Raw genomic sequence first — 24,167 nt, 5'->3', positions numbered from 1 at the left:
GAATTCAACATATACTTATTTTTCTATAAAAGTACACATATAAGTATTATATTTATAATAACTTTTTTAGAAATATTAGTAGATTCGCTTTCAAAATATTAGTAGATTTTGTGTACTATCGACTCTCATCAAGTTATTTTTATGATATACGTATTATATAGAGACTCGTAACATTGGAGTTGATGGTAAAAATTCCTGCCTCTATTTTTAACTAGTAGACATAGAAACTTGATTTTGATTATGCTGACTGATAAAAGAACTACTAAAACAATACTACACAATCTAAAAAGAACATTAATAATAGTGCAATAATATAAATAGCATCTTAAGACTAGATATTCATTGCCAGCTATATTAAATTGAAACTATTGAAATATTGAGCTTTGGCTACATTAATATTTTTGTGATTGATTAAGGAAAAAAAAGAAGAAGCAAGCAGGTAGTAATCTTTTCTCACTTTGATTACTCAATTTTATTTTTATTTATTTTGATATCCGATCGTACTTGTACATACTACTAACAGTAGAGAAACTTCAGAAAAAAAAAACCTAGTTTTATTGATGAAAAAAATAAATAATCTCTACCGCATTCTGTCTTTATGAATCAACATTGACTAGTGAATTCATGCAAAAAGAAAAAAAGACGTAATCAATAATAACTCAGTGCAACAGAAGATCCGACACGAGTATGACAGCATGATCCAATTTCGTACGCCGATGAGCTGATATTTTATTTCAATCAAAAAAGAAAATGAGCTAATATTTCCCGTGTATGCAAATAATACCACACGTCCACACCTTACTTGAGCAACAAAAGTCTTGAGAATTCATATTATCTAAAGTACCCCAAATTTTGCTTTTCGATGAAGACCGTCAAATATTATTTGGCACGAATATTGATGATATGGACGGTCAACATCTAAAATCAAAAGTAGAGTTACTTTAGATGATCCGAACTCGAGGACTGAAGAAGCCTAAAGAACAAGAAAAACCAAGACACTTCCTTCTAGGTAAAGTTACCGCTAGGTCCCTTCTCTCCCACCGCTCGAAACCGGGCCTAACTGTTACAGTCACCGTATTTAATTTTCCTACTTAATTTTGAAAATACCCAAACTACCCCAACCTAAGGCAACCACCTACCCCACATAACAAGGAATTCACATCCTCTGATATATCTCATATTTTGCATGACTTTTTGGAAAATCTCAACCGTTCAAATACGTTCTGCGCGAATCTCAAGCTCAAATAATAGTGGCCCCTACGGTATCCCCGAATAGGCACCGGCCACGTCGGTCACGCAAAATATGAGATATCTCAGAGAATACGCACTCCATAACAAGTTATAATCCCCAAATAATGAGCATCCGGTTTCTCTTTCGAGTAACGAAGTCTTAATTGATTGTTTTCTTGAAGAGGTAATGCCGTAAATAATTCAAAGAGAGAGGGTATCTTGTAAATTGAAGGGAGTAGATCAATTACGTATAAATTGTTGAGGCGCGACAAATTATCAAATCTTAATCTTCTACCTAAATTCAATTCCTCGACGATATCGACATCTGGTATGAGAAGAAAAAGTAGAGAAATCTTGAAGAGAGATTGGATTTTATAGTCTTGCGTACTTTGGTGAGTTCATTGTTTAATTGTTTCTTTAGCTGTCTTTGGTAGTTCTCTTTGATTGAAATTTGGGTGCAATGATATAGTCCATTTTTCAGAACGAATGCAATCGCAAAATGGCTTATATGCTCACCAGAAAGAATCGTGTTGAAATGTGGTCTTGTATTGGAATCGAGCCTTTAGTGGGATTTCGGTAGATTATTGGTAATTTGCAGATAAGCAAGAATTTTGTTGATTTAGCTTATAGTGTGCCTCCGTTTGAGTCAGTGTAGTGAAATTCTTGATTCCCATTCTTTACGAACTTTTTGAACTTTTTAGTAGTGATCTTGGAAGTCTTTATACATATAATTTCCAATTTCATGATTGTTTATTTGTACAGCTGACCTATAAATTTAGCCTACAATTGCATAATACCTAAACTTCTTCCTTTCCTCGCACATTTCAGTGAATTCTGTAACCAGTCCTGAAAGATAAAAAATTAATCTTTGAAGCCTAAGGTTGTCAATTAAACTTTTGTTGAACTATTTCAGAAATCGAGATGAATGTGGTGGGAAAATTCGGTAGTTTAATATCACAAGGAGTGTACTCTGTTGCAACCCCATTCCATCCTTTCGGTGGGGCTGTAGATGTCATTGTGGTACAGCAAGAGGATGGTACCTATCGAAGCACGCCATGGTACGTCAGATTTGGTAAATTCCAGGGTGTACTAAAAGGTGCCGAAAAGGTAGTCACAATCTCAGTAAATGGTGTAGAAGCCCCCTTTCACATGTACCTTGATAACTCAGGTCAAGCCTATTTCACGCGAGAGGTTGTACCGGGACCCGAATCCAGCAGTGAGCCCGAACCTCAATTTTTTCATACCAATTCGATCCAAGAAGGCAGGGATGAAGAGTCTTCTAGGTTTCAGGAGGAGATGGAAGAAACCATGAAAGAATCAAACCAAACAGATCCATCTGACCTGAATCAAGAGGGAATTGATGAGCACTCTTACAGTTTCCAACCGGGTCAATCCAGTTCATCATCTTACCAATACGGGAGCCTAGAGGAGGTTGAGGAAAGGGTGAAAGAATCTAATGGGTCTAATTCTGAAGTGGTTTTGATTAGTATAGATGGGCATGTTTTAACTGCACCAATAAATTCTGTAGAAGAAACAACCAAGAATTTAGAGCTTAATCACCCCCAGTTCCATCTGGGGCCCGGTGAGAGCACCAGTGGTGACTTTGCTGGTAACTCTGATGTGTGGGAACATGGAATTTTTGATTTGGATGTTACTGGAAACAAAACAGTAGATGTGAAAGAAGGCTGCAAAGTCATTGTTGATGAGGTAATCGATGCACCACAAAAGACTAGTTTGAATTTGGATAAAATCGAGCAGTTTAAGAGTTGTGTCGATCTGTCAGCTCAAATGGAAGGTGCTGATTCGGGAGATGAAAGTTCTCCAGTTATGGATGATGCGGAAGTAAAATCTGAAGAAATAAAAAAAAAATCTACTTCTGAGCCCGGTGCTGATTTGGGAGATGAAAGTTCTCCAATTATGGATGATGATGAAGTAAAATCTGAAGAAATGAAAAACATCTCTAGTTCTGAGCCCCATAAGGATTCATCCGGGCACTCTCATGAAAAGAAAAATGTTGAGATTAAGCAAGAAATTGATGGTTTGGGTGTTGACTCGGTTGTTAAGGAACCTGACACTGTGACTGTAGAAAGTAGATCACTGGAGAATCCAGAGACTGAGGTGACTGGAGAAAATTCAGTAAATGAGGTGACCGGAAAGAATCTGGAGACTGAGTTGACTGGAGAGAATCCAGATACTGATGAAAAGAAAGATGTTGAGCCCCATAAGGATTCATCTGTGCACTCTCATGAAAAGAAAGATGTTGAGAATACGCAAGAAATTGATGGTTGGGGTGTTGACTCGGTTAAGGAACCTGACACCATGACCGTAGAAAGTAGATCACTGGAGAATCCAGAGACTGAGGTGACTGGAGAAAAACCAGTAAATGAGGTGACTGGAAAAAATCTGGAGACTGAGTTGACTGGAGAGAACTCAGATACTGTGGTGACTCAAGAAGAAGATCAGTGCCTAGTTAACACAGGTAATGATGAAACTGAAAATTCAGAAAGCGTTCTTACAGCAAGTACCGGAAATGAAGAGGAACTCAATCAGACAAGACATACCGAGTCGCCAAAATTTTCTGGTTTAGGTAACCTATATTATTTTTTTCTTTTGGTACTTCTAAATCTAGTTTCTTGCCGTCACAAATATCTGCATTCAGTCCTAACTGTTTTTTTTTAAGGTTAGTTGGCTTTTCTGCCACTAACATTTGTGTTGATAGGAAAAAGAGTATATACAAAGTCCTAGCTCTAATTACAATTCTTACGCCAGTTCTAACTGTTATATTTATTGTTTGAAATGTTTTTTTTTTCTATATACAACAGGCTGTGAGATTTCAATTTGTGGGAACATGCTACGTCCTGGCATGGGTCGAACATCAGCAGAAGATATCTTTGAGACTCACCGCATTTCTGAAGTGGAATTCAGATCATCTGGGCCGTCAATTATAAAAAACTCTAATCTGATCATCAAAATAGATGATAATTACTTCCCGTGGAACAAGGCAGCCCACATAGTCCTCGGGAGAGCAGCGTTCGGCCCAAAATTCTCACCTGAATTGAAAGATGCAATCCCTGTAGAAGAAAGAGAGGATACAATTGGAATTTCGCCTTCTGTCAGTAGGCGCTGGCGGCTCTGGTCGAACCCTTTTAGGATGTCGCGATCACTTCAGCGTACTGATAGCACGTCTTCAGCTGATGATCTTTTTCTCGACTCAGAGTCTTTTTTTCAGAGCCCAACTGGCGACCAGGCATCTGAGTTTGGTAGTGGTATTGGTACTAGTGGTAATAATAAAAATGATAATAATGGTGGTTCAACTCCAAGGAAACAATTTGTGAGAACAAATACCCCGACGAATGAGCAGATAGCATCACTGAATTTGAAGGACGGACAGAATTTGGTGGCTTTTAGCTTTTCCACTAGAGTGCTGGGAAAACAAGAGGTCTTTTTCAATTGATAATCCTGTTATTAAAAGATTAATTAAGTGTAGGTTTGGGGTTTAAGTATCAATTTTTTGTTGTGCCAGGTTGATGCACACATATACTTGTGGCAATGGAATGCTCGCATAGTCATTTCTGATGTTGATGGAACTATTACCAAGTAAGTGATTTAATTCTATTTTATGATTGTAACTGCATCAGATGCTCTTTGTAGTGATACACTTTAAGCTCGAGTTTTGAAATTTTGATAATTTAGGTCAGATGTTCTTGGTCAGTTCATGCCTCTTGTTGGGAAAGATTGGACGCAATCTGGAGTTGCAAGGCTATTTTCAGCAATAAAAGTAAGGGAGATAACTCACTTTATTATTGTTTTGTCTTTGATTAATTTTCATTTTTCTTTTCTTTTTTTGAAAAGAGTGGTACATAACAGTACCACCTGTTTCATTAAAGAGAACAAGACGACATTTTTAGATTGTATTCTACCCTTGTAGTATTTTTATTCTATGAAGCTGGACAGTAACTTCTAATATTTATCTGCTTTAGGAAAATGGGTATCAGCTCCTATTTCTGAGTGCTAGAGCTATAGTTCAGGCGTACCTCACCAGAAATTTTCTTCTCAATCTCAAACAGGTGCATAATGTGTCTTTGCTCTGATTAAATGGAATTGAAAACTACTCAGGTTTAACCGAGAATTTGCTCTTTTGTCTTTCATTTTATAGGATGGGAAAGCACTGCCTAGTGGACCTGTTGTAATATCTCCTGACGGCTTGTTCCCTTCTCTCTACCGAGAAGGTATCTTGTTAATTATTGAAGTTTTTAACCCTGGATTATCTTGTATTTTTGTTCTTGTTTCAAAAATTTGTAAATTTCTACACAGCTCATCATTTCATTTTTTTGCCCCTTTTTTTTCTTGTATGAGCAGTTATACGCAGAGCTCCTCATGAGTTCAAAATTGCATGTTTAGAGGTAATATATCAAACATACGTTCAAACTATGATTTTTATTTGTAGCTATAAAGATATAAAGATTCTTGTGCAATTCCTATTTTGTCATCTCATCGATCTATTTCATTTTTATGGAAATATTACAAATATTGATTTCTCTTCTTTTGGTATCATTGGTTTGAACAGGATATAAAAGCACTTTTCCCGTCAGATTACAATCCTTTTTATGCTGGTTTTGGCAACAGAGACACCGACGAGCTCAGCTATAAAAAAATCGGCATCCCCAAAGGGAAAATTTTTATCATCAACCCCAAGGTATTCTGATTCAAACTCTCCTTTTTTTTTGGGTGATATAATAATTAGTTAAAATTAGAATAATAACATTGTTAATATAAACTAACAGGGGGAAGTGGCCATAAATAATTTTACTGACGTGAAATCTTATACCTCATTGCACACTCTGGTCAATGACATGTTTCCTCCCAGTACTTCTTTGGTTGAGCAGGTAGAACTTATCCTTTCACTAAATTTTATGTAAAAAATATCTTGTACCATTTGGAGTGAAAAAAAAGGTGGAAAAGACGCATTACTTTTCAACAGTTTATCTTGTTTTACACATGATATTTCGGAATATATACCACCACCTGTACCAGCTGGTATCAATATAAATAATTTCTTTGGAGTTCTGTTTTTTTGTTTTTGTCTCTCCTGATATTGATGTACTGTCTGTGTTTTTGTATTATTTTGGGTGTTCATGGATTTCTTGTGTTAATGAGGATTTATTTCTAATTTCTGGCCTTTGATAAGTCTATCAATGGAGTTATAGGATGTGCCACCTGGGGTAGTGTCTGGTGCTGTTTGTGGTTTTCAACACAAGGTTGTTGTATTAAGTGTTTTGCTAATATGCAATGCAGGAAGATTATAATGCATGGAATTATTGGAAGACGCCACTTCCAAGCATAGACTGAAAATTTTGAGTCGTGCCGGCTTAATTACTTCAATCCTATTTTAAAAGAGATTAGAAGAGTTAATTAGGTCGAACTAATTGGCACAATGACAGAAGCTCAATTTTTTCCTTTTTTCCCCCTTCATTCCTTTATTTCTTTCCTGTATTTCCTTTGTTAGAAGCATTAATTAGGTCGAACCAGTTGACACTTAGATGAATAATTCTTTGGTAGCTCTGTGATATGATTACCGTGTATATTTCTCATTCACATGAAGATGTAAAAACCGTCGTTTGACTCTTTGTAAAGCAAACTTTAACTAGTCATGTTACTCTTTATCTTTTTCCTCTATCCTTTCAATAAATAATTTTGGATGAGTACATTTGTTTGATTAATTATACATGCACCTAAAGGTAGGTGTAGCATTATAGACTGCAAATTTTTAATATACAGAAACAGGAGAAGCGTGACAGTACAAAAAGAGAGCAGCGCGTACTTTTTTTTTTATTTTGTTTAGGTTACTTTTAGGAACAGCTTGACGCTATTTAGGTTTGTGCTTAAGTTATTGATTGAGAGGCAAAAGAACTGCCTCGAGCTTGCAATTTGTTTTCTCTTTTGTTAGCCTCTATTTCTTTTTCCACCACCTTTTGTCTCTAGTTACTTATGGTTTGGTCTATTTGTTAGGCGCGCAGGCATTTACGCGGTGAAAATGGTGATAATTAACTTTATGAAATCATGAGCTATTTTTTTAATGTCCTGATAATTAACTACTTGTTTTTAGACTAGTAAACAAAGTAACAAACATATTGGGAAGTAAATGAGTCGAGTTTGACCGAGTTACCTCCAGCTCGTGCTCAGTTCATTTAGTAACGAGCTGTAAAGTCAACTCGAGTTCAACTTATTATCAACTCGAGTTGGTTCACAACTCGTTTGACTAGTTAATTTTCTTAGTTATAATTACAAAATAGTAGGAGTTTATCTAAACAAAAACAATTCAAATGATTTTAGTACAGTGTTGTAAAAAAAGTCTGTTTAGACCGATTAATCGGCCGATTAGTCGTTGGCAGTGACTAAACCGTCATGAATTTTTCTGAATAATCACCCGATTATTCTCGATTAATCGCTTGATGGTACCCTATCCGTCCGACGACCGCATACCATTATTTACAACACTGATTTAGTAAAAATTTATCTAAACACAAACAATTCAAACATAATTAACAAGACAACTAACAAAATAAAAAATCCAAACAACAACTTTAGAGTTATTTAGAAGGGCATACAAATTTTGTGTAACTCGAGTTGTTAATGAGCGGATTGGGCATGCTCAAGTTCAGTTCATTTATTAAACAAGTAAGTCAACTCGAGCTGGAACTGATTCGAGTTGTAAATGAGCGAGTTATTGAATTTGAGCGGTTTACTTATATATGCATCCCTAATCGGAATGCATATATAAGGTGAGGCGAATTAAAGGATTCTACATTTTCAAGTATTAACTGGACAGCTGTTTGATGGTTCAATCCTTATTTTTTGTACAGAATTACACCAGACTACTGGTATTCTGGTTTTTGCTTCCTTATCAGCTTCTTCTCTTAAATGTCTTGAGAAAATGACATTCCATCCTTACAAAATAAATTTAATACAAACCAATGCATCTTCTAAAGTTTTCTCTTGTTTCTACTACTACTACTACAAAAAAAAAAAAAAAAATTCTATCTTTTTCTTTCTTTTATTTTTTGGGGCAAGTTCTTCCTTATTTTCAGATATATAAATTCCAAATTTTGTCATGATAAGGGCACTTAATTTTATTCTACTTTTGTTGATTATTAAATGAGTGAGTCTATGGTACTATGCATATTACAATTTGGCACTGTACTACGGCTCTATATTCGAGTTTTCAAATCCTAACGGTCGATCCGAACCGTTCATCTTGTTCTCCATATTAATATGTGTTTGGAGACCAAATTTTACATTTTTTGAAATTTTTTTACTATTTTTTTAGATTTATTGAAAATCACTGTTTTGGATGGTCCAGAATTTTCAGATCAAGTGATTTTCTAAATATCTAAAAAAACAGTAAAAAAATTTCAAAAAATGTAAAATTTGGTCTCCAAACACATATTAATATGGAGAACAAGATGAACGGTTCGGATCGACCGTTAGGATTTGAAAACTCGAATATAGAGCCGTAGCACAGTAACAACCCGTGATATGCATAGTACCATAGACTCACTCTTATTAAATAGGTAGACTGTCTCTTGAACTCCTAGAAGGCTAGAACAAGTAATTAAGAGAAGCTGCTCTCTTACTGTTTAAGTCAGCATCAAGTTTCTTTTAGTGGACATGAGAAATATTTAATGTTTTAATGCACATCATTCCATGTTTTGGGGGCATGAGCTCTTTTCAAATTTCAAACTTTACAACAACATGTCTCTTGTGACTTGTCTTCAGTTAATGCTATATTACTATGCATGGAACAAGGGGATGAATGCAAAATGGAAGCATGAAAACCTTACTATAAATTAACAAAGGAAGCAAGCGTCAGAAAAAATTGAAAGTACAAATAGTTATCTCTTATTTAATTGCACCAAGGTGTTGTGCTGTCTGATACATTATCCTGGTTATTAATTTCTTCTCCTCACCCTTTCGAAGAAAAAAACACACGTTTAGTTTTCTTTATTTTAAATTAAGACCATAAATTAATTATAGTGCTAGAATTTGTTTTTCTCTATTGATTCATCTTTTCTTGCTTTAAAGTTCATGTAGAATTCACTCTTCAAAATATTACTTCTAGTGGAAAAAAAGAATGAAGTATTGTTGTATTGGTGTGTGCGCCACAACAGAGTGTGTGAGAGAGATATATATATTTCTTTGAGTAGTTAGAGGTCAAACTATCTAACTATTTCATACAGAGTTTGGCTAATATAACATCAGTGTTATTTTAGCCTATATAACACCAACTCTAAAACCTATCAAATCGACTTCGAACGATTAATCCAAACCGTTCAAACCGATTTACATTATGAGTGATACGTTTACATACAAAATTTTTATATTTTCGAGTTATTTTAGTATCAAATCAAGCGGTAAAAATATTGAAAAAATGAATGTATTAAAATTAACTTAAAAACTCACATATTTGACCGCTTGATTTAATACTAAATAAATTCGAAAAGTTATAAATTTTGCATGGAAACGCACAACTAATGAAGTAGATTGGTTTCAACGGTTTGGATTCATCGTTTGAAGTCGATTCGATAGGTTTTAGAGTTGGTGTTATATAAGTTGAAATGACACTGATGTTATACTAGCCAAACTCTTTAATACATTTATTATTATAATAAAGAATTTTCTCCACCTAGATTTCGAACCTATAATCTCTCACATAGAAACCATGTGCCTTTATCACTAGACCAAATATTAATTCTTGTGTATGAGAGAAATTTGTATCATCTAAGCCAAATTTTGAGCTACTGCAGAAAGAATATGGATCGTCCGATCTGCATTGGCTTCTAATCGAACGGTATGGATTCAGAACTCCAAATTTGAGATATGCAGAAGATCCGAACTCGCGTGTAAGAGGAGTAAAAGATAGAGGGAAGAAAAATAAATTAACTAATTAATTGTGAGCTTAAGACAGACAAAGGTGGGGTCTAATACTAACCCCAATGTCTCCCTTAATAAAATATGTATATTTTCTTTTATCTTGGATGCCTATCTCAGTATCAGCTATATACTTAAATATCTACATATTAATATAGTTTCTCCTGTTTCTAATTTCATGGGTCCCAATCCTTGCTTTAAAGCATGCGATTCTCTCCCTCCTGTTTCTTCTTCCAAAGGCACCATAGATACCCACCAAACAAGACAAGAGAATAGATAAATAGAGTTTGTGAGGATATAGAGAGAAGAGTATACCAGCAAAAAAACAATGGCAAAAACCACCATATCAGCTTATGATGATGTAAAGGAAGAAGAATATATAGACATAGATATCACCTCGGCCACATTAATCTACTACAAGAGATCATCACCACCTCATAACCCGAGAGAATTTGAGTTTCATAACTCAACAACTCCTCTTGAGAAAGAACCAATTCCCTCACCGGCCGATGAATTGTTCTACAAAGGAAAGCTTCTCCCTCTCCACCTCCCCCCTCGTATTCAAATGGTCGAAAAGCTGCTCGAAAAACCCAAAAGAACCTCTCATTTAAACCATAGTACTCCGTTGTGTAACACGACAAGCACAACCCCATTTGAGTCATGTAATGCTTCTCCTGCTACTTCATGTTATGTCAGTGGTGAACTGATTACTGAGGATTGCTTCTACGAGTGTTCCTCTGGTATGGCCGGTAATGAAACCGGTACAAAGAAGTCTTGGTCCAAGAAACTGAAGTTCATTAGGCAACTCAATTTGGGTAGTAAGCTTAAAGCTCCAAAAGCTTACCTCAAATCTATTTTCACCACTGGCGGCACCAAGTTGGCTGTTTCGGATGATAAATATACCATTTCAAAGCCCAAAGAGTACTCAAATGGGTATTTAAAGGCATGGAAAAAGAATCCATTTGGCCAAATTAGGAGAGACAGGTGCATTGCCTCTAGTACCAATTGTAACAATTCTACAAAATTTGACACTGGAGAAGAAGAAAGAGGCCATAGAAGATCCTTCTCTAGTGCAATTATTAGAAACTCTTTGAACAAAGCCTCTTTCTCCTCTGTTTCTTCCTCATGTTCTAGCTCAAACTGTTCTTCGTTTTCGTGTTCGAGCTCTAACGGTTTGGGTTCAGTGTGTACTGGACCCGTGCTGAAGCGGAGCAGTAGTGCAAATTCTGAGATGGAAAATCCAATACAAGGTGCCATAGCTTATTGTAAGAAGTCTCAGCAGTTGGCCTCTGTTAGAAAGAGTATGAGTGATACCGGGTTCTGTTTTGTAACTGGTATGAAGATTGCAGCTGATTGCGAAGAATTAGAAGAGGAAGATATGTGTATGGGTTGAAATTTAAATTTGTAAAACTTTTTTTCAATTTTTAAGTGAAAATACAAGTAAACTGAATTTTGCACGCTTCTAATTTGTTGTTTATTTATGCAAGAACTGGTATTGTTGTTTATTATATGTTGAGTTGCAGGAATATCTTGTGAAAACTTGAGAGAGCAGCAATTAATTTTAGAATCTGATTCTTTGCTTAAAATCTTCTATACTTGTATTTCCTCTTTGACAGTGTATAATATTCTTGCTGGATGGCATGGAGTTGTAACTAGTTGCAATTTTTAGTTGATAATTAGTATCATGGCTAAGTCAAAATCAAATAGAAATGTTTCTACCGTATCTTCTTTCTACTTCAGGTATAATAAATATTTAGTTTTCAAGAAAAACCAAACACATTGACTCGAATAAGTTGCACAGTAATTTCAGAGATGTAACCCAAGTCAACATTCAAATATCATACATGAGTGAGTCTATGGTACTATGCATATCATGGGTTGTTACTGTGCTATGACTCTATATTCGATTTTTCAAATCCTAACGGTCGATCCGAACCATTCATCTTGTTCTCCATATTAATATGTGTTTGGAGACCAAATTTTACATTTTTTGAAATTTTTTTACTATTTTTTTAGATTTATTGAAAATCACTGTTTTTGGATGGTCCAGAATTTTCAGATCAAGTGATTTTCTAAATATCTAAAAAAATAATAAAAAATTTTCAAAAAATGTAAAATTTGGTCTCCAAACACATATTAATATGGAGAACAAGATGAATGGTTCGGATCGACCGTTAGGATTTGAAAAATCGAATATAGAGTCATAGCACGGTAACAACCCGTGATATGCATAGTACCATAGACTCACTCATGTAGTATCATACATACCCCTAATAATTGAGAAATATATGACATAATCCTCTAAAGCAGTACCATATAATAACACTTGCACTTGTAAATTTCTGAAAAACATCCCAACTGTTCCTCTTCCTTTCTCATTTATTTCGAGATAGAAACATTAGAAAGGAGGATCAATTTGGCACATTTTGCAATGAAAATGGACAAAGGTGTTTGCATCTTGTAAAACTTTTCAAGGTAATTTCTGTTATTTAGCTGTTACGGGACTTGAACCCAGTGGGGAGCCACCCCTGGAATTTTAAAATTGGGTATGAAGTATAAATATGTTGGCATGTCTACTCCTGAAAATTAAATTGCCTACTCCTGTTCTTTCACAATTCAATACTACAGCCCAATCGAATGAATTAAATTGCAAACTGCAACTAATAATTGACTAAAATTGTTGAGTGTTAATGTTTTTCTTAATTTCTATTTAAATCTGATTTAGAATTTGGTGAGATTGATTAAAGTTGATTCAAGTATATAAGTTAAATTTGCCCACTTACTTGGTAACCCGATAACCCGAAACCTTTTTCCCACCCATGACTTAAATCCTGGCTACGCCATTGCTTGAACCTTATTCTTGCTAGTTTGCATTGGCCAATTTGAGTGATTATTATTTGGTTAAAAACAAAGCAAGATAACTTTCAAAGACTAGTAGCCAACTATGAAGATGCAATACCTGTTAAGTAGTTGAGCATTGAAAAAATACCACTCTATTGTCAGAGTGAGAAGAAATTTTGTGCTAAGACTGGATATTGGTATACCAGCTTCTTGACTAACTAAAGAGAAACATATGGTATATTATATATTGCATTCATAGTATACTATCAACATCTACTTTAACAATCAAACTTTATATCAGAAATTTAAGGAAATGAGAAATTGAGAATCAATCTGCCTCCAGCCTACCTTCTCCCAGTAGCATGCCTAAGAATCTCAACAGTGAAATGAATCCTTAAGAATTTTGCAAAAATGATTAAATAGGAAAACAATAAAAAACACACACAAAAAAACATATTCCATTGTCGATATACATAGGGGTGCAAACAGATTGGATTGGATATATAGTGGTAAAATCATATATCTGTATCCGTTTTTTATTTTCCGGATACAGATATGGATCGGATATTAGATGGATACGGATACAGATATCTGCTTTTTATAATAGTAAATAACATAATTTTTTTCATAATATATATTAAACTATATAGTATATATATATCTACTATTCAAATACGGATAATTAAAATTTAAAACCATATCCATATCCATATCCACACGGATATTCGGATATTGGATATCCGTATCAAATTTTCATACGGTTTATTAATTCACATCTTCTAGTCTATCCATGCATGCATCATTTATAAAACACCTAGTTAATTATAACATAATTAATGACAAGTCTTCTATATGGATAGCCTGTTGTTATATAATTAATATATACTGCATAGTTGCTATTGTGCCAAGTTAATTTAACAATAAAATAAAAATAATCTGATACCAAGGATTTTGGTCTCTAGTTTGGGTGTCATAAGGACACGTATGATTAATGTACATACAAGATTAATATAGCACTTAAGTCATTAGCAATATATAAAGAGAAGTGCAATATAGCTAAACATTGCATGTTGTTAAAAGATCATAAGCTTTTCAGATATAAAAGCAAGAAAATTTAAATAATTATAGCATGCATGCCTTGTTGCTCACAGTTGATTTGTGGATTTTTAAACTATAATTATATTTATATGAAGGTGCATTAGAGGTGTGTTAAACATAATTAATAGCGTACTTTAGTTTATCAAGATCACAAAAGTAAGTATTAATTAGCTACCGAACAAACCAACTAAAGAAAGAAAATTTTAAAAATATTTTGTTCTTTTTATGGGCCACAGATTTGTTAATACATTACTACAATCAATTTGCATGTACTGGTACACAGATTTGTTAATCAATGGTATGATAAATAAACTGGGAAAGTCTCTTTTCTTCTCTATTTTTTTTAGATGAATTTTATACGTCTAAGAAATGTGGTATAACAATTTGTTTATTCCAATGATAACATCATGATTATAATTTTAATTTATGTGAGATGAAGGCCAAAATATATATATACGCTCCTCGTTGACCCTTTTGATAATCATCGTGATTAAATCATGAATTAAATCATTTTTTCCAAATTTGTTGTCTGAACATATAACACAAGCTGTGGAACAAAATTTAATAATTCAGGTTCATATATATATAACACTGATATTTCTTCATGGCGTGTCTAAGGAAACAAGAAATAAAATAACAAGACTAAAATACACTGTTGTTTGGTACCTGTTGATTTTGGTTATTACAATGATTTAGTGGGAATTGACTATATGCCCATTAATTAATAATTCGACTTTAGCTAAACTGTACCAGCGATGACATATGACATGTGCATACCAGATTGCTTAACCAGTATGCATCTAAACTATACCCAACAGGTAGGAACCGTTTGATCGGCATCAAGATTTGTATGTACTTGATATTTATGGAGGTTAAAGCTTTTCATGCGAATCTTAATGCTTATCGACCGGCTCTGACTGTATATTAGACCGAATTTGGTCAGATGCCTATATATATATTTGTTGGTTTGAAGACAATTAACTGATGTTGGTTTTTGTTATCGGTAAGAAATTGCAACCGATGTTGCTGCCTTTAATTAAAAAGGGTTCCTGCGTAACCTTAAAGAAAAAAGTAGAGGAATGGAAATGTGGAAATATGTAATAGCATGTTAAGGGATTCAAACAACGAAAATGAGAAAGGAGGGAATATTTTTACAAAATATTTAGATAGGATGAGCATTAAATTCAATCATAAAATTGTTAAAATTTTACATTAAAGATTTTAAAATTTAACGAAAGAATAATTTTCTTTAAAATTGACTCAATAATACGTCCAAATAATTGAGAGCATATCTACAACTTAAATTTTTAAGTATATATACTATACAATCTAGAATTACATGTTAAAATTATGCTAGAACTATACCAATACTATTTGATTTTAATAATAAAAAGTAAAATAAAAAAATGATTGATAGCGAAGCCCACCCCCTTGTCAGCATCTAAACCAAACCAAAACAAATTATCAATAAAAAAAATTCCAAATCCCACAACCAAACTAGAGGGACCCACCCCATATCTTGGCTTTAAACTAAAGCACACCACCCCAAATCCCCAATAAAGAAAAAATAAAAGCCCAAATGAAGACAAATAAACCTTAAACTATGTAAGTATGTCACCAAAAAGGATCGACAAGATTTAGAAGCAAAGGGAAACAGAGATACCCCCTACACTAATGCTGTTGAGCACTTGATCTAAGGTCCCACAATGCATGAAACATGGCCAACTTTATACCATTTCTGCATATCTGGCATCCATAGTTAAGTAAAATATATATGAGATAATGTATATGTATACTGTGTTGGTTTTATGTACCTGGAAAAATATGTATTGACTTGTGTTAATTTATTATTTGATCTCCTTGGGATAATGAGGGTACGGATGAAAAGAAATATATATCAAAAAAATTGTATATAGGAGCGGTTCGGTGGACATCAGACTAAATTCGGTCTAATGTTCATTTGTAGCCGTTGGATTTGAGTAAAATATTGTCTGCTTGATCTACATTAATATTAAAGTTGTCTGTGTAAATTTTGATGTGAATTGAACGGTTCTTGCTGACATCAAACTGAATTTGATTCGGAAAAAAGAGGTACTATTTTAAGAACAATTATTTCAATATAATTTCTTATACTAATACCTAATTTGTCTTTCTCTCTTAATAATATATTGGTATGTAATCAATGGATAACTAATATGAAAATAATTAAAATCTCACATATCTTTCATATGTGATACATATGTAGTTTGTACGTGAAGAATGAAAACCAATTAAATTAAAATTCCATTTTAATTAACAATCTGGTTATAAATAGAGTAAAACTAGGTGGTCTTAAGTTCATCAAATCTCTTTGTGAACTCAATTTTAAAACCTATCGAATTGGTTTCAAATAACAAATCTAAACAGTTGAAATTCTTCTATCTTACGAGTGATGCATTTTCATACATAAAATTTAAAATTTAAAATTAATCTTGTAAAGAGTCAAGTAGAGAAAAAACAATCAAATAATAAATACATTAAAATTAATTTATAAACCTTCTAATTTTGACCGCGTGACTTTACACTAAATTAATTCGAAATTTTTAAATTTCTACATGTAAATGCATTACGCGTAAAGTAAAAAGTTTTTGATAATTTGAATTCATCGTTTGAAACCAATATGACAAAATTTAAAATTGAGTTCACAAAAGAGCTCATAGAAACACCCAATTTTACTCCAATAAATATATACATCTCTTTCTCAAATTGTGATGATGCAAAATATTCTCCCCAATCCGTTCAGTACATAATTCGTACGGGCCAAATTTTGTGAAGATTACAATTCGCGCAAATTGTTGAGATTCATATCCAAATCTCCCCAATCCCTATAAATTAACTCCCTTCCTGCCGAAATTTTTTATATACCATAATAAAAAATAAATAAATCAAAACACCTTTATTTGAGGGAATTTCATTTTTATTAAGGCCGCAGAGCCAATCTGTGGCCCCACTTAAAGAGCCGCAGGGATTGTTTTGAGTTGTTGTAACATGCAGTGGGGTCACAAATTAGCTTTGCAGTCCCTCCAAAATGAGACCGCAGGTCCAATATACGGCATGAATAAATAATGAAATTCTTCCAAAAAAGAGGTGTTTTGGTTTATATATATTTTTTAATTATGGTATATAAAAAAAATTCGGCCCTTCCCGCCCCGCCCTGAATTCATATCGCATGTGGTAACTCAAATTTTAAGTTTATCCGGACGCTGTAATCTGCTTTGATACAAATATTAAAGAGGAGTTTGGTTAGTATAACATTAGAGGTGCTATCGGGTCGGGTCGGGTCCGGGTACTATTATATTTGGACCCGGACCCTAAAAGTGTTCGGGTCCAAATTTCGATCCATATACTTATTTGTTTCAAATCGGGTCGGGTCCGGATCTGGATACCTATCTACCCGTAGATATTTCGGGTCCAGTCTTTCGGTTCCGGGTAGATAGATATCTGTAACTTGTTTGTGGATTATCGGGTCCGGTTCGGATACGGGGCGGTTCCGGATCCAGAGCGGGTATAGATCACAACTTCAAAGTATTTGAGAAATTATTTATATTTAAATATAATTATAATTTCTTAAACATCTCATATAATAAATCATTACAATATAAATTAAAAACTACTGCAAAATAAAAATTATACTATTAATCATGTTTATAAATAATAAAATATATCATGCTATATAGCAAAATAAAAATAATAACTCTAAATTATTAGTTGGTTGTTGGTTGTTTGGAGTACTCATGGTGTAACAAAAAATATTGAATTCAGTTTTTTGTTAATAGCTTTTGAATTCAGGAGGATGGAGGAGATATAATTTTTAGAAAGTAAAATATTAGAAATGATGATTTTCTTTTCTATAATTCAAAAAAATCTATGAATTGAATGTAATAGAAGAAAAAGGTATAAAATAAGCTGGTTATGGAAGAATAAATTTGACAATCATGTGTCATGTGTCACATGTGTATAATATAGAACAAAAATTAAAGGGCGTAATTAAAGGACTAGTTAAGGATGTAATTAAAGGGTAGTGTAAAACAGTAGCATAAATTTGGTTAAGTTTTATCAAATTATAGCTCAGCTGAAATATATTATCTAACACAAAAACTTGATGTAGAGTTATTAATATATATTTTATCGGGTATTTATACGGGTATCGGGTCGGGTCCGGTTATGGGTCGGATAATTAAATGATACCCATATCCTACACATTACAGTATCGGTTCCGGTTCGGATCCGGGTCGGATATTAAATTATTAATTTTGTACCCATACCCATAATTTAATCGGTTATATTTTTTAAACCATACCCTATCCAAATTAATCGGATCCGGGTCGGTTCCGGGTCGGATCCGGTTCGGTTCCGGATCGGATCCGGGTAATCGGGTAAAAGTAGCACCTCTATATAACATCAGTGTCATTTCAGCTTATATAATATCAATTCTAAAACCTATCAAATCGACTTCGAACGATTAATTCAAATCGTTCAAACCGATTTACATTATGAGTAATGCATTTACATACAAATTTTTTATATTTTTGAGTCATTTTAGTATCAAATCAAGCGGTAAAAATATTGAAAAATTAATGTATTAAAATTAACTTAAAAACTCACACATTTGACCGCTTGACTTAATACTAAATAAATTCGAAAAGTTATAAATTTTGCATGTAAACGCACAACTAATGAAGTAGATCGGTTTGAACGATTTGGATTCACCGTTTGAAGTCGATTTGATAGATTTTAGAATTGGTGTTATATAAGTTGAAATGACACCGATGTTATACTAGCCAAACTCAGAAATGCATTTTATATTTGTCAGGTTGGTTAGAATTATGATTAGACTGTGTGAATTCAAACTCAAAATTTGAGTTACCTTGTAGGATTCGGATTCGGATCCACACCCCTCCGAATAAGAATCCGCTCAAATATCAAAGGAGACTCCGTGCATTCTATTTCAGATCGGATGGTTCAGATTTAAATATAAATATATTTTTTTTAATAAAGTTGGAGGTCAAGCCACCCAACTATTTAATACATTTGTTATTATAACAAATGATTTCATCTATCTGAGTTTCGAATTCATAACCTCTCACATAGAGACCACGTGTCTTTGCCACTAGACCAAAGACTAGTTCTTAGATCTAAACATAAATCTTATACTGACTCATAGGACATTGGACTCCACGGCTCCATCCGCTTTGCGAAAAATGAAGAGATCATGTTTATGTAACTGTTGATACGTCACATGCTACCACCATCTGAGTTCGGATCTCCTAAAGTAATCCATTTTTTTAGTTTTGATCTGAACCGTCCAATTTGAATCAAGCTATCAGATTAAAGAGGCCACATGCGCTCCACCTCGGAGCCGAATTGGCCCAAATACGAATCGGACAGTCCCGATCTAAACTCAAAAATTGAATTACTTTAGGGGATCTGGACCCCCACCATCCTCGTTCTTTTCTGTGAATTTTTATATTTTTAGACATTGAAATCATTCAAATTTACAGACACGGTAAGTGTAAACTATTGTTTGCGTGCTAGTTTTCCTCGTGCATATTAGCATGTACCAAACTTTTTTGAATATACAATATGCCACCTTAACTAATTAAATAATATATTATGGTTTTCTTATTTCTATTTTTGAGGCTTTATTTTTCAGTATTGATAAATGAGGTTTTTAATTGTAACTTACAAGTAATATATATGCATGTTACTGAAATATTTTGGATGGTAACTTAATTGCTCCTTTTTTTCAAATATGTTTTCTTTTTATGTTTTTCTTTCAAAAAATTATAAAAATATATTTATGTTTAAAATAATTATATAATTATGCCCAATCCTATTTTCTAGCACCGTCCTTATTTGTAAACAAAGTGATATTTATTTGTAGTTAGGTACTCCAGTTTTAGTGCAAGAATATAAGTCCAACCCAAAAGGAACAAAAAAAATGTAAATTATTTTTTATATTATTTTTTATCGGAAATTTAGTTCAGATCTTAGAAAAGTTATTTATTTAACTACAGTATTCATTCATCCTATATATTTTCACCTTTTGATGGTCTAACCCAAAATTCTACTTGAATTTATTCAAGAAGAGTAAACACTTCTTTCGCATTTTTTTTCTTCCGACGAATTGACAAAAATAGTTAGTTAACATAATTTATAATGTGCATATTAGTCTGTATAATGAATTCATATCTTGAAATTTTTTTTTAAAGTTAAAATGGTCGATACGAACCGCTCAACACGATCTCCATATAAAATTATATTGAAGACTAAATTTTACATATTTTTACTATTTTTTAGATAGGTAGAAAATGACTGCATTGGGATGGTTCAGAATCTTTAAATCTTATGATTTTTTTTTTATCAATCTAAAATTGTAAATTTTTAATTTAAAGTACGTTTTTATATGAATATCATACTGAGAGGTTCGAATTGACTATTTAAACTTAATTTAAAAACGAAAATATGAATACATAGCACACTCTGATAACAAATAATTTTTCATGTAATTGTGTAACTATTATTTGACTCGAAATGGCGATTTTAGATGGGTCAATCTGTATTTTTTTGGTGAGTGTCTAACTGTCTATACATGCGTGTAGATAATAGACTTTGAAAAACCCTATCCAATAATTTCAGTGAATATATTTGACAAATTTTCTTTCATTTCATTTCACTTTTTTTTATATATTTATTTTCTTTTCAAGGCCCATAGGCGTCAGTTCACTTTTTCTGGGTTGACAATATTTCAGCCTTATATCTCGGCCCGGCCCAATATAAGTAAAATACTAAAATGCTAACTTATAATAGCGATTGAGAATAGTGCAAGGCCCATAAGAGAAAAGAAGAACAATGGATGGAATACTTGTTTATATAAAACGAGAAACCTTTTGTTGCAATTGTTAATCTAGCTGGAATATTCTTATATACAAATTAAACGAAAGAAGAAATTGAACATGTTTATTGTCAAATATTTTGGCATCGATAAATTATAACAATCTACTTTTAGATTGCATATATAGCTTTCATCTCAGATTCTGACAGGTCGGAATTAATGTACCACGAGCTGGACCCGCTACGCTTAGAAATTTTCTCCTTCTTCCTTATATTTCGGACCCGCTTCGACTTAACCACATAATAGGTCATTGTACCGAGCACGCCGACCATTGTCATGCCTCCAATCAGTGTAACAAGTATTGCAGCCCACAGAGATCTCTTTCCCAAAACAATATATGTAGAAGCAAGAAATGAAACTGTGGTACATACCGATGCTAACCACATTAATTTATTGATCACCTCGGTTACTCGTCTTTCCGATTTGGTCTCGCCTCTCACGAGTGTTACTTGCACGACCACCACCGCTAGAGAAGTAAATAGTGATATTGCATTAAATATGTAAAATATTTTAAATGAGGTGGCCATGTACACTACCGCAAGCCCGTCATTTTGGTTTCCACCTGGAACAGTGAAAATTGCAGCAAATGCCACAGTGGCAAATAGCACAGCAACAATTGTCACAGAGTTAGTTGCATTATTGATGCCATCACGGTGCAGCTTGCGGAGTTCCTTAGCAATTCCATGCACATTTTTGTTGGTTTTTCGTGTTTGCTCCAATTGTGTATGCATGTCGTTCTTGATCTCAGTAACGGTTTTGCCGAGCTCATCTCGGGGTTGGTTAAGTTCCTTTGCTCTGAGTGCGCTATATCGGGATAAACATTCCTTTATTTGAGATGATTCTTCGGAGAGGGGTAGGGATTCAGCAATATCATACGCGGTCTTGTGATCGCGATTTAGCGCATTCACATGTGTGTCAGGTAGTAGCAGGAGAACATTTACCATCTGCATGATGCACCAAAAATTTTTAAGCATAGTTTGATGTTTCATTTTGCAATTTTGCACAATTGGGCCAAATGGTTTATTGGGTCAACATATGAAGAAGAGAACGGAATGGAGGAGAAAACCGGCTCATAATTCACCCAAATTTTACATTTAATTTTTATTTTTGTTCTTCATTGTAACCTTATGTATTTTTTAGGTCATTCTTTTTTCTTTTCTTTTTCAAACAAGCCTGTGTTTTATATAACTGCTGCAATATATAGCATATATAGCATGGATATGACAAAGCAAAAACAGTAAATTACCTCGGCTCGCTTCTTCCTCGTAGCCACATGCAATGCCGTGTTGCCGTTCTTATCGGGCAACATGACGATCGCAGGATCGACATCTACGAGCACTTTCACCACACCGCAACTCGTCCCTTTTACAGCCATGTGTAATGCAGTCTGACCCTTCTTATCAGTCCGTCTTGCTAGTTGTGGATCCTTTTCGAGCAACGCCTTTACCACCTCTATGTGGCCTTGTCTAGCCGCAAAATGCAATGCATTTTTGCCGTTGTCCTTTGATATGTCGAATAGGTCCGACTTGTGCTCAAGTAGTAACTCAACTGTGTCAAGGTGTCCCCGTGTCGATGCTGATATGAGTGGGGTTACCTTTGATGGGCCAAATGTTCTGCTCAGCGTAGAATCGTAATTCAAAAGTTCTTGTACAATGGCTGTACAAAATACAAAACATTAATCAAGGAGTATTTCTTATTTTTAACTACATGAAATGAACCAAAATTTTAACTATATGAACTGATTAAAAAGTAAACTCAAGACTAATTATTAGCATGGAATAATTAGAACAAAGAGTGCTATGTACTTCAAAATCAATCTTAAAATATTCTAATATGACTTAATTAATCTGTGACTTATTATAAATCTTCTGTAAGACAAGCTTTAGAGTTAACTTTTGTTCATTAATTGAATTCATATTCAAAGAAATAATAAAAGAAAAAAAAATCCAACCTCGATGACCTTCTCGAACCGCCACATGGAACGCATCATACCCGCAGAGATTCTTCACCACCACACCGTCTCTATCTAAATACTTAACCAATTCCACCACCACCTCTACAAACCCTTTCTCAGCTGCCACAATCAACGGTGTATCTCCCACATCATTCACCTCACTTGCAACCAACGATTGGATCTCCGCAACATCTTCACTCTCAGCCTGATCTCTGATCCCCTCTAAAATCAACCTCACAGCCATGACATCTCCTTGGCGTGCTGCAACATGGAGCTCGTTATCGTTGTGACGTCCGGTTACTTGGCGCACATACTTGCTCATGCTTCCTCTCCTGTCCATGGTTTTGCTGGAGGTGGACAGTACCAGTGGAGGTGGAGACGGGGCTAGCTCACATGGAGTAGTTTCTTCTATCTCGAGAGACATTTCTGCAATTGAGGTCTCTAATGGCGTGCTGAGTTTGAGAGAGAAAGGCAGAGGTTATCATAGAGGGTTTTTATACGGCGAGGTGGCGACAGAAAAAGCGGGGGAAGGAAAGAGGCAGGAAGGAGAGTTTGAGAAAGAAAAGATGGCACGGCAGTTTGGATTGAGATTTCCTGTAAATATTCCCGCGTAGACAATTGTGCAAAGAATGTATAAAATGCCTGATAAATGACCCGTTTCTGTTATGAAAACACAGAAGAAAAAGGTAGAAGAAGACAAGGATGGATTTGATTATGTATAGTTGCTTTTTCAGCAGCAGGAAAGCAAAGGATGAGGCCGCCGGACCCACTTCTGGTCCTTTCTTTAGATTGTCTTCGACCAAACTGACTCGATAGTAGGAATTAGGAAGGGGTGCGTATCCTCTGAGATATCACAACTTTTGCGTGACCGACGTGTTCGGTTCCTATTCGGTAATAGCGCACGGGGCCTGTATCATTTGTGCTTTGAGATTCGTGTAGGACTTATTTAAACGGTTAGAAATTTCTGTAAAGTCACGCAAATTTTGAGATATCTCAGAGGATACGAATTCATTAGGAAGTTGGTCTTCTTGTGTCCTTCAGTGTGATGGTTGGAGGCTAGTGTGCTATTACTCTACACGTAGCGGGTATCCGGATACATATCGGGCTTGTGTATGTATGTATTGTATTCTGAATTAGTGGTGTCGTATTAAATCTTAAATAATATGAAAATCGAGTATGACA

The 24,167-nt window shown here is 34.2% G+C and overlaps 3 protein-coding genes across 4 annotated transcripts; 2 read left to right on the top strand and 1 right to left on the bottom strand.

Annotated features, from left to right (window-relative positions):
* The first annotated feature begins 1,481 nt into the window (after positions 1-1,481).
* Positions 1,482-6,841, top strand: PAH1 (Lipin family protein). 2 transcript variants are annotated; one of them, XM_078323689.1, is made up of 11 exons: positions 1,482-1,622; positions 2,144-3,817; positions 4,053-4,669; positions 4,754-4,827; positions 4,924-5,008; positions 5,211-5,297; positions 5,387-5,459; positions 5,590-5,633; positions 5,798-5,926; positions 6,015-6,116; positions 6,526-6,841. In XM_078323689.1, the coding sequence occupies exons 2-11, from the start codon at positions 2,152-2,154 to the stop codon at positions 6,577-6,579; spliced, it is 2,931 nt and encodes a 976-aa protein (XP_078179815.1). In that variant the 5' UTR covers positions 1,482-1,622; positions 2,144-2,151; the 3' UTR covers positions 6,580-6,841. The 2 variants fall into 2 exon arrangements, with proteins under 2 accessions (XP_078179815.1, XP_078179819.1); XM_078323693.1 differs by having other exon boundaries at positions 1,509-1,622; positions 2,059-3,817.
* Positions 6,842-10,390: 3,549 nt separating this feature from the next.
* LOC144549660 (putative membrane-associated kinase regulator 4) lies at positions 10,391-11,726 on the top strand. Its single transcript, XM_078298434.1, has one exon. The coding sequence runs from the start codon at positions 10,487-10,489 to the stop codon at positions 11,549-11,551; it is 1,065 nt and encodes a 354-aa protein (XP_078154560.1). The 5' UTR covers positions 10,391-10,486; the 3' UTR covers positions 11,552-11,726.
* A 9,263-nt stretch (positions 11,727-20,989) lies between these two features.
* Positions 20,990-23,483, bottom strand: LOC144573855 (ankyrin repeat-containing protein ITN1-like). Its single transcript, XM_078323626.1, has 3 exons — positions 22,983-23,483; positions 22,278-22,687; positions 20,990-21,975 (listed from the first exon to the last, which is right to left on the bottom strand). The coding sequence occupies exons 1-3, from the start codon at positions 23,407-23,409 to the stop codon at positions 21,142-21,144; spliced, it is 1,671 nt and encodes a 556-aa protein (XP_078179752.1). The 5' UTR covers positions 23,410-23,483; the 3' UTR covers positions 20,990-21,141.
* Positions 23,484-24,167: the final 684 nt, after the last annotated feature.

This window comes from Carex rostrata, chromosome 2 (assembly GCF_964058835.1).
Source record: "Carex rostrata chromosome 2, lpCarRost1.2, whole genome shotgun sequence".
Classification (NCBI taxonomy): domain Eukaryota; kingdom Viridiplantae; phylum Streptophyta; class Magnoliopsida; order Poales; family Cyperaceae; genus Carex; species Carex rostrata.
The sequence above is the reverse complement of the archived record's forward strand: the minus strand, read 5'-3'. Positions and strand labels throughout refer to the sequence as shown.

Excerpts from the sequence above, each read along its gene's own strand:
- PAH1 (XM_078323689.1), top strand. The coding sequence starts at position 2,152 with ATGAATGTGGTGGGAAAATTCGGTAGTTTAATATCACAAGGAGTGTAC. Across the intron at positions 3,818-4,052 it reads GCCAAAATTTTCTGGTTTAG|GCTGTGAGATTTCAATTTGT; the intron begins GTAACCTATATT and ends TATATACAACAG. Across the intron at positions 5,927-6,014 it reads TTTTTATCATCAACCCCAAG|GGGGAAGTGGCCATAAATAA; the intron begins GTATTCTGATTC and ends ATAAACTAACAG.
- LOC144573855 (XM_078323626.1), bottom strand. The coding sequence starts at position 23,409 with ATGTCTCTCGAGATAGAAGAAACTACTCCATGTGAGCTAGCCCCGTCT. Across the intron at positions 22,688-22,982 it reads GGTTCGAGAAGGTCATCGAG|CCATTGTACAAGAACTTTTG; the intron begins GTTGGATTTTTT and ends TATTTTGTACAG. Across the intron at positions 21,976-22,277 it reads CGAGGAAGAAGCGAGCCGAG|ATGGTAAATGTTCTCCTGCT; the intron begins GTAATTTACTGT and ends TGCATCATGCAG.
- LOC144549660 (XM_078298434.1), top strand. The coding sequence starts at position 10,487 with ATGGCAAAAACCACCATATCAGCTTATGATGATGTAAAGGAAGAAGAA.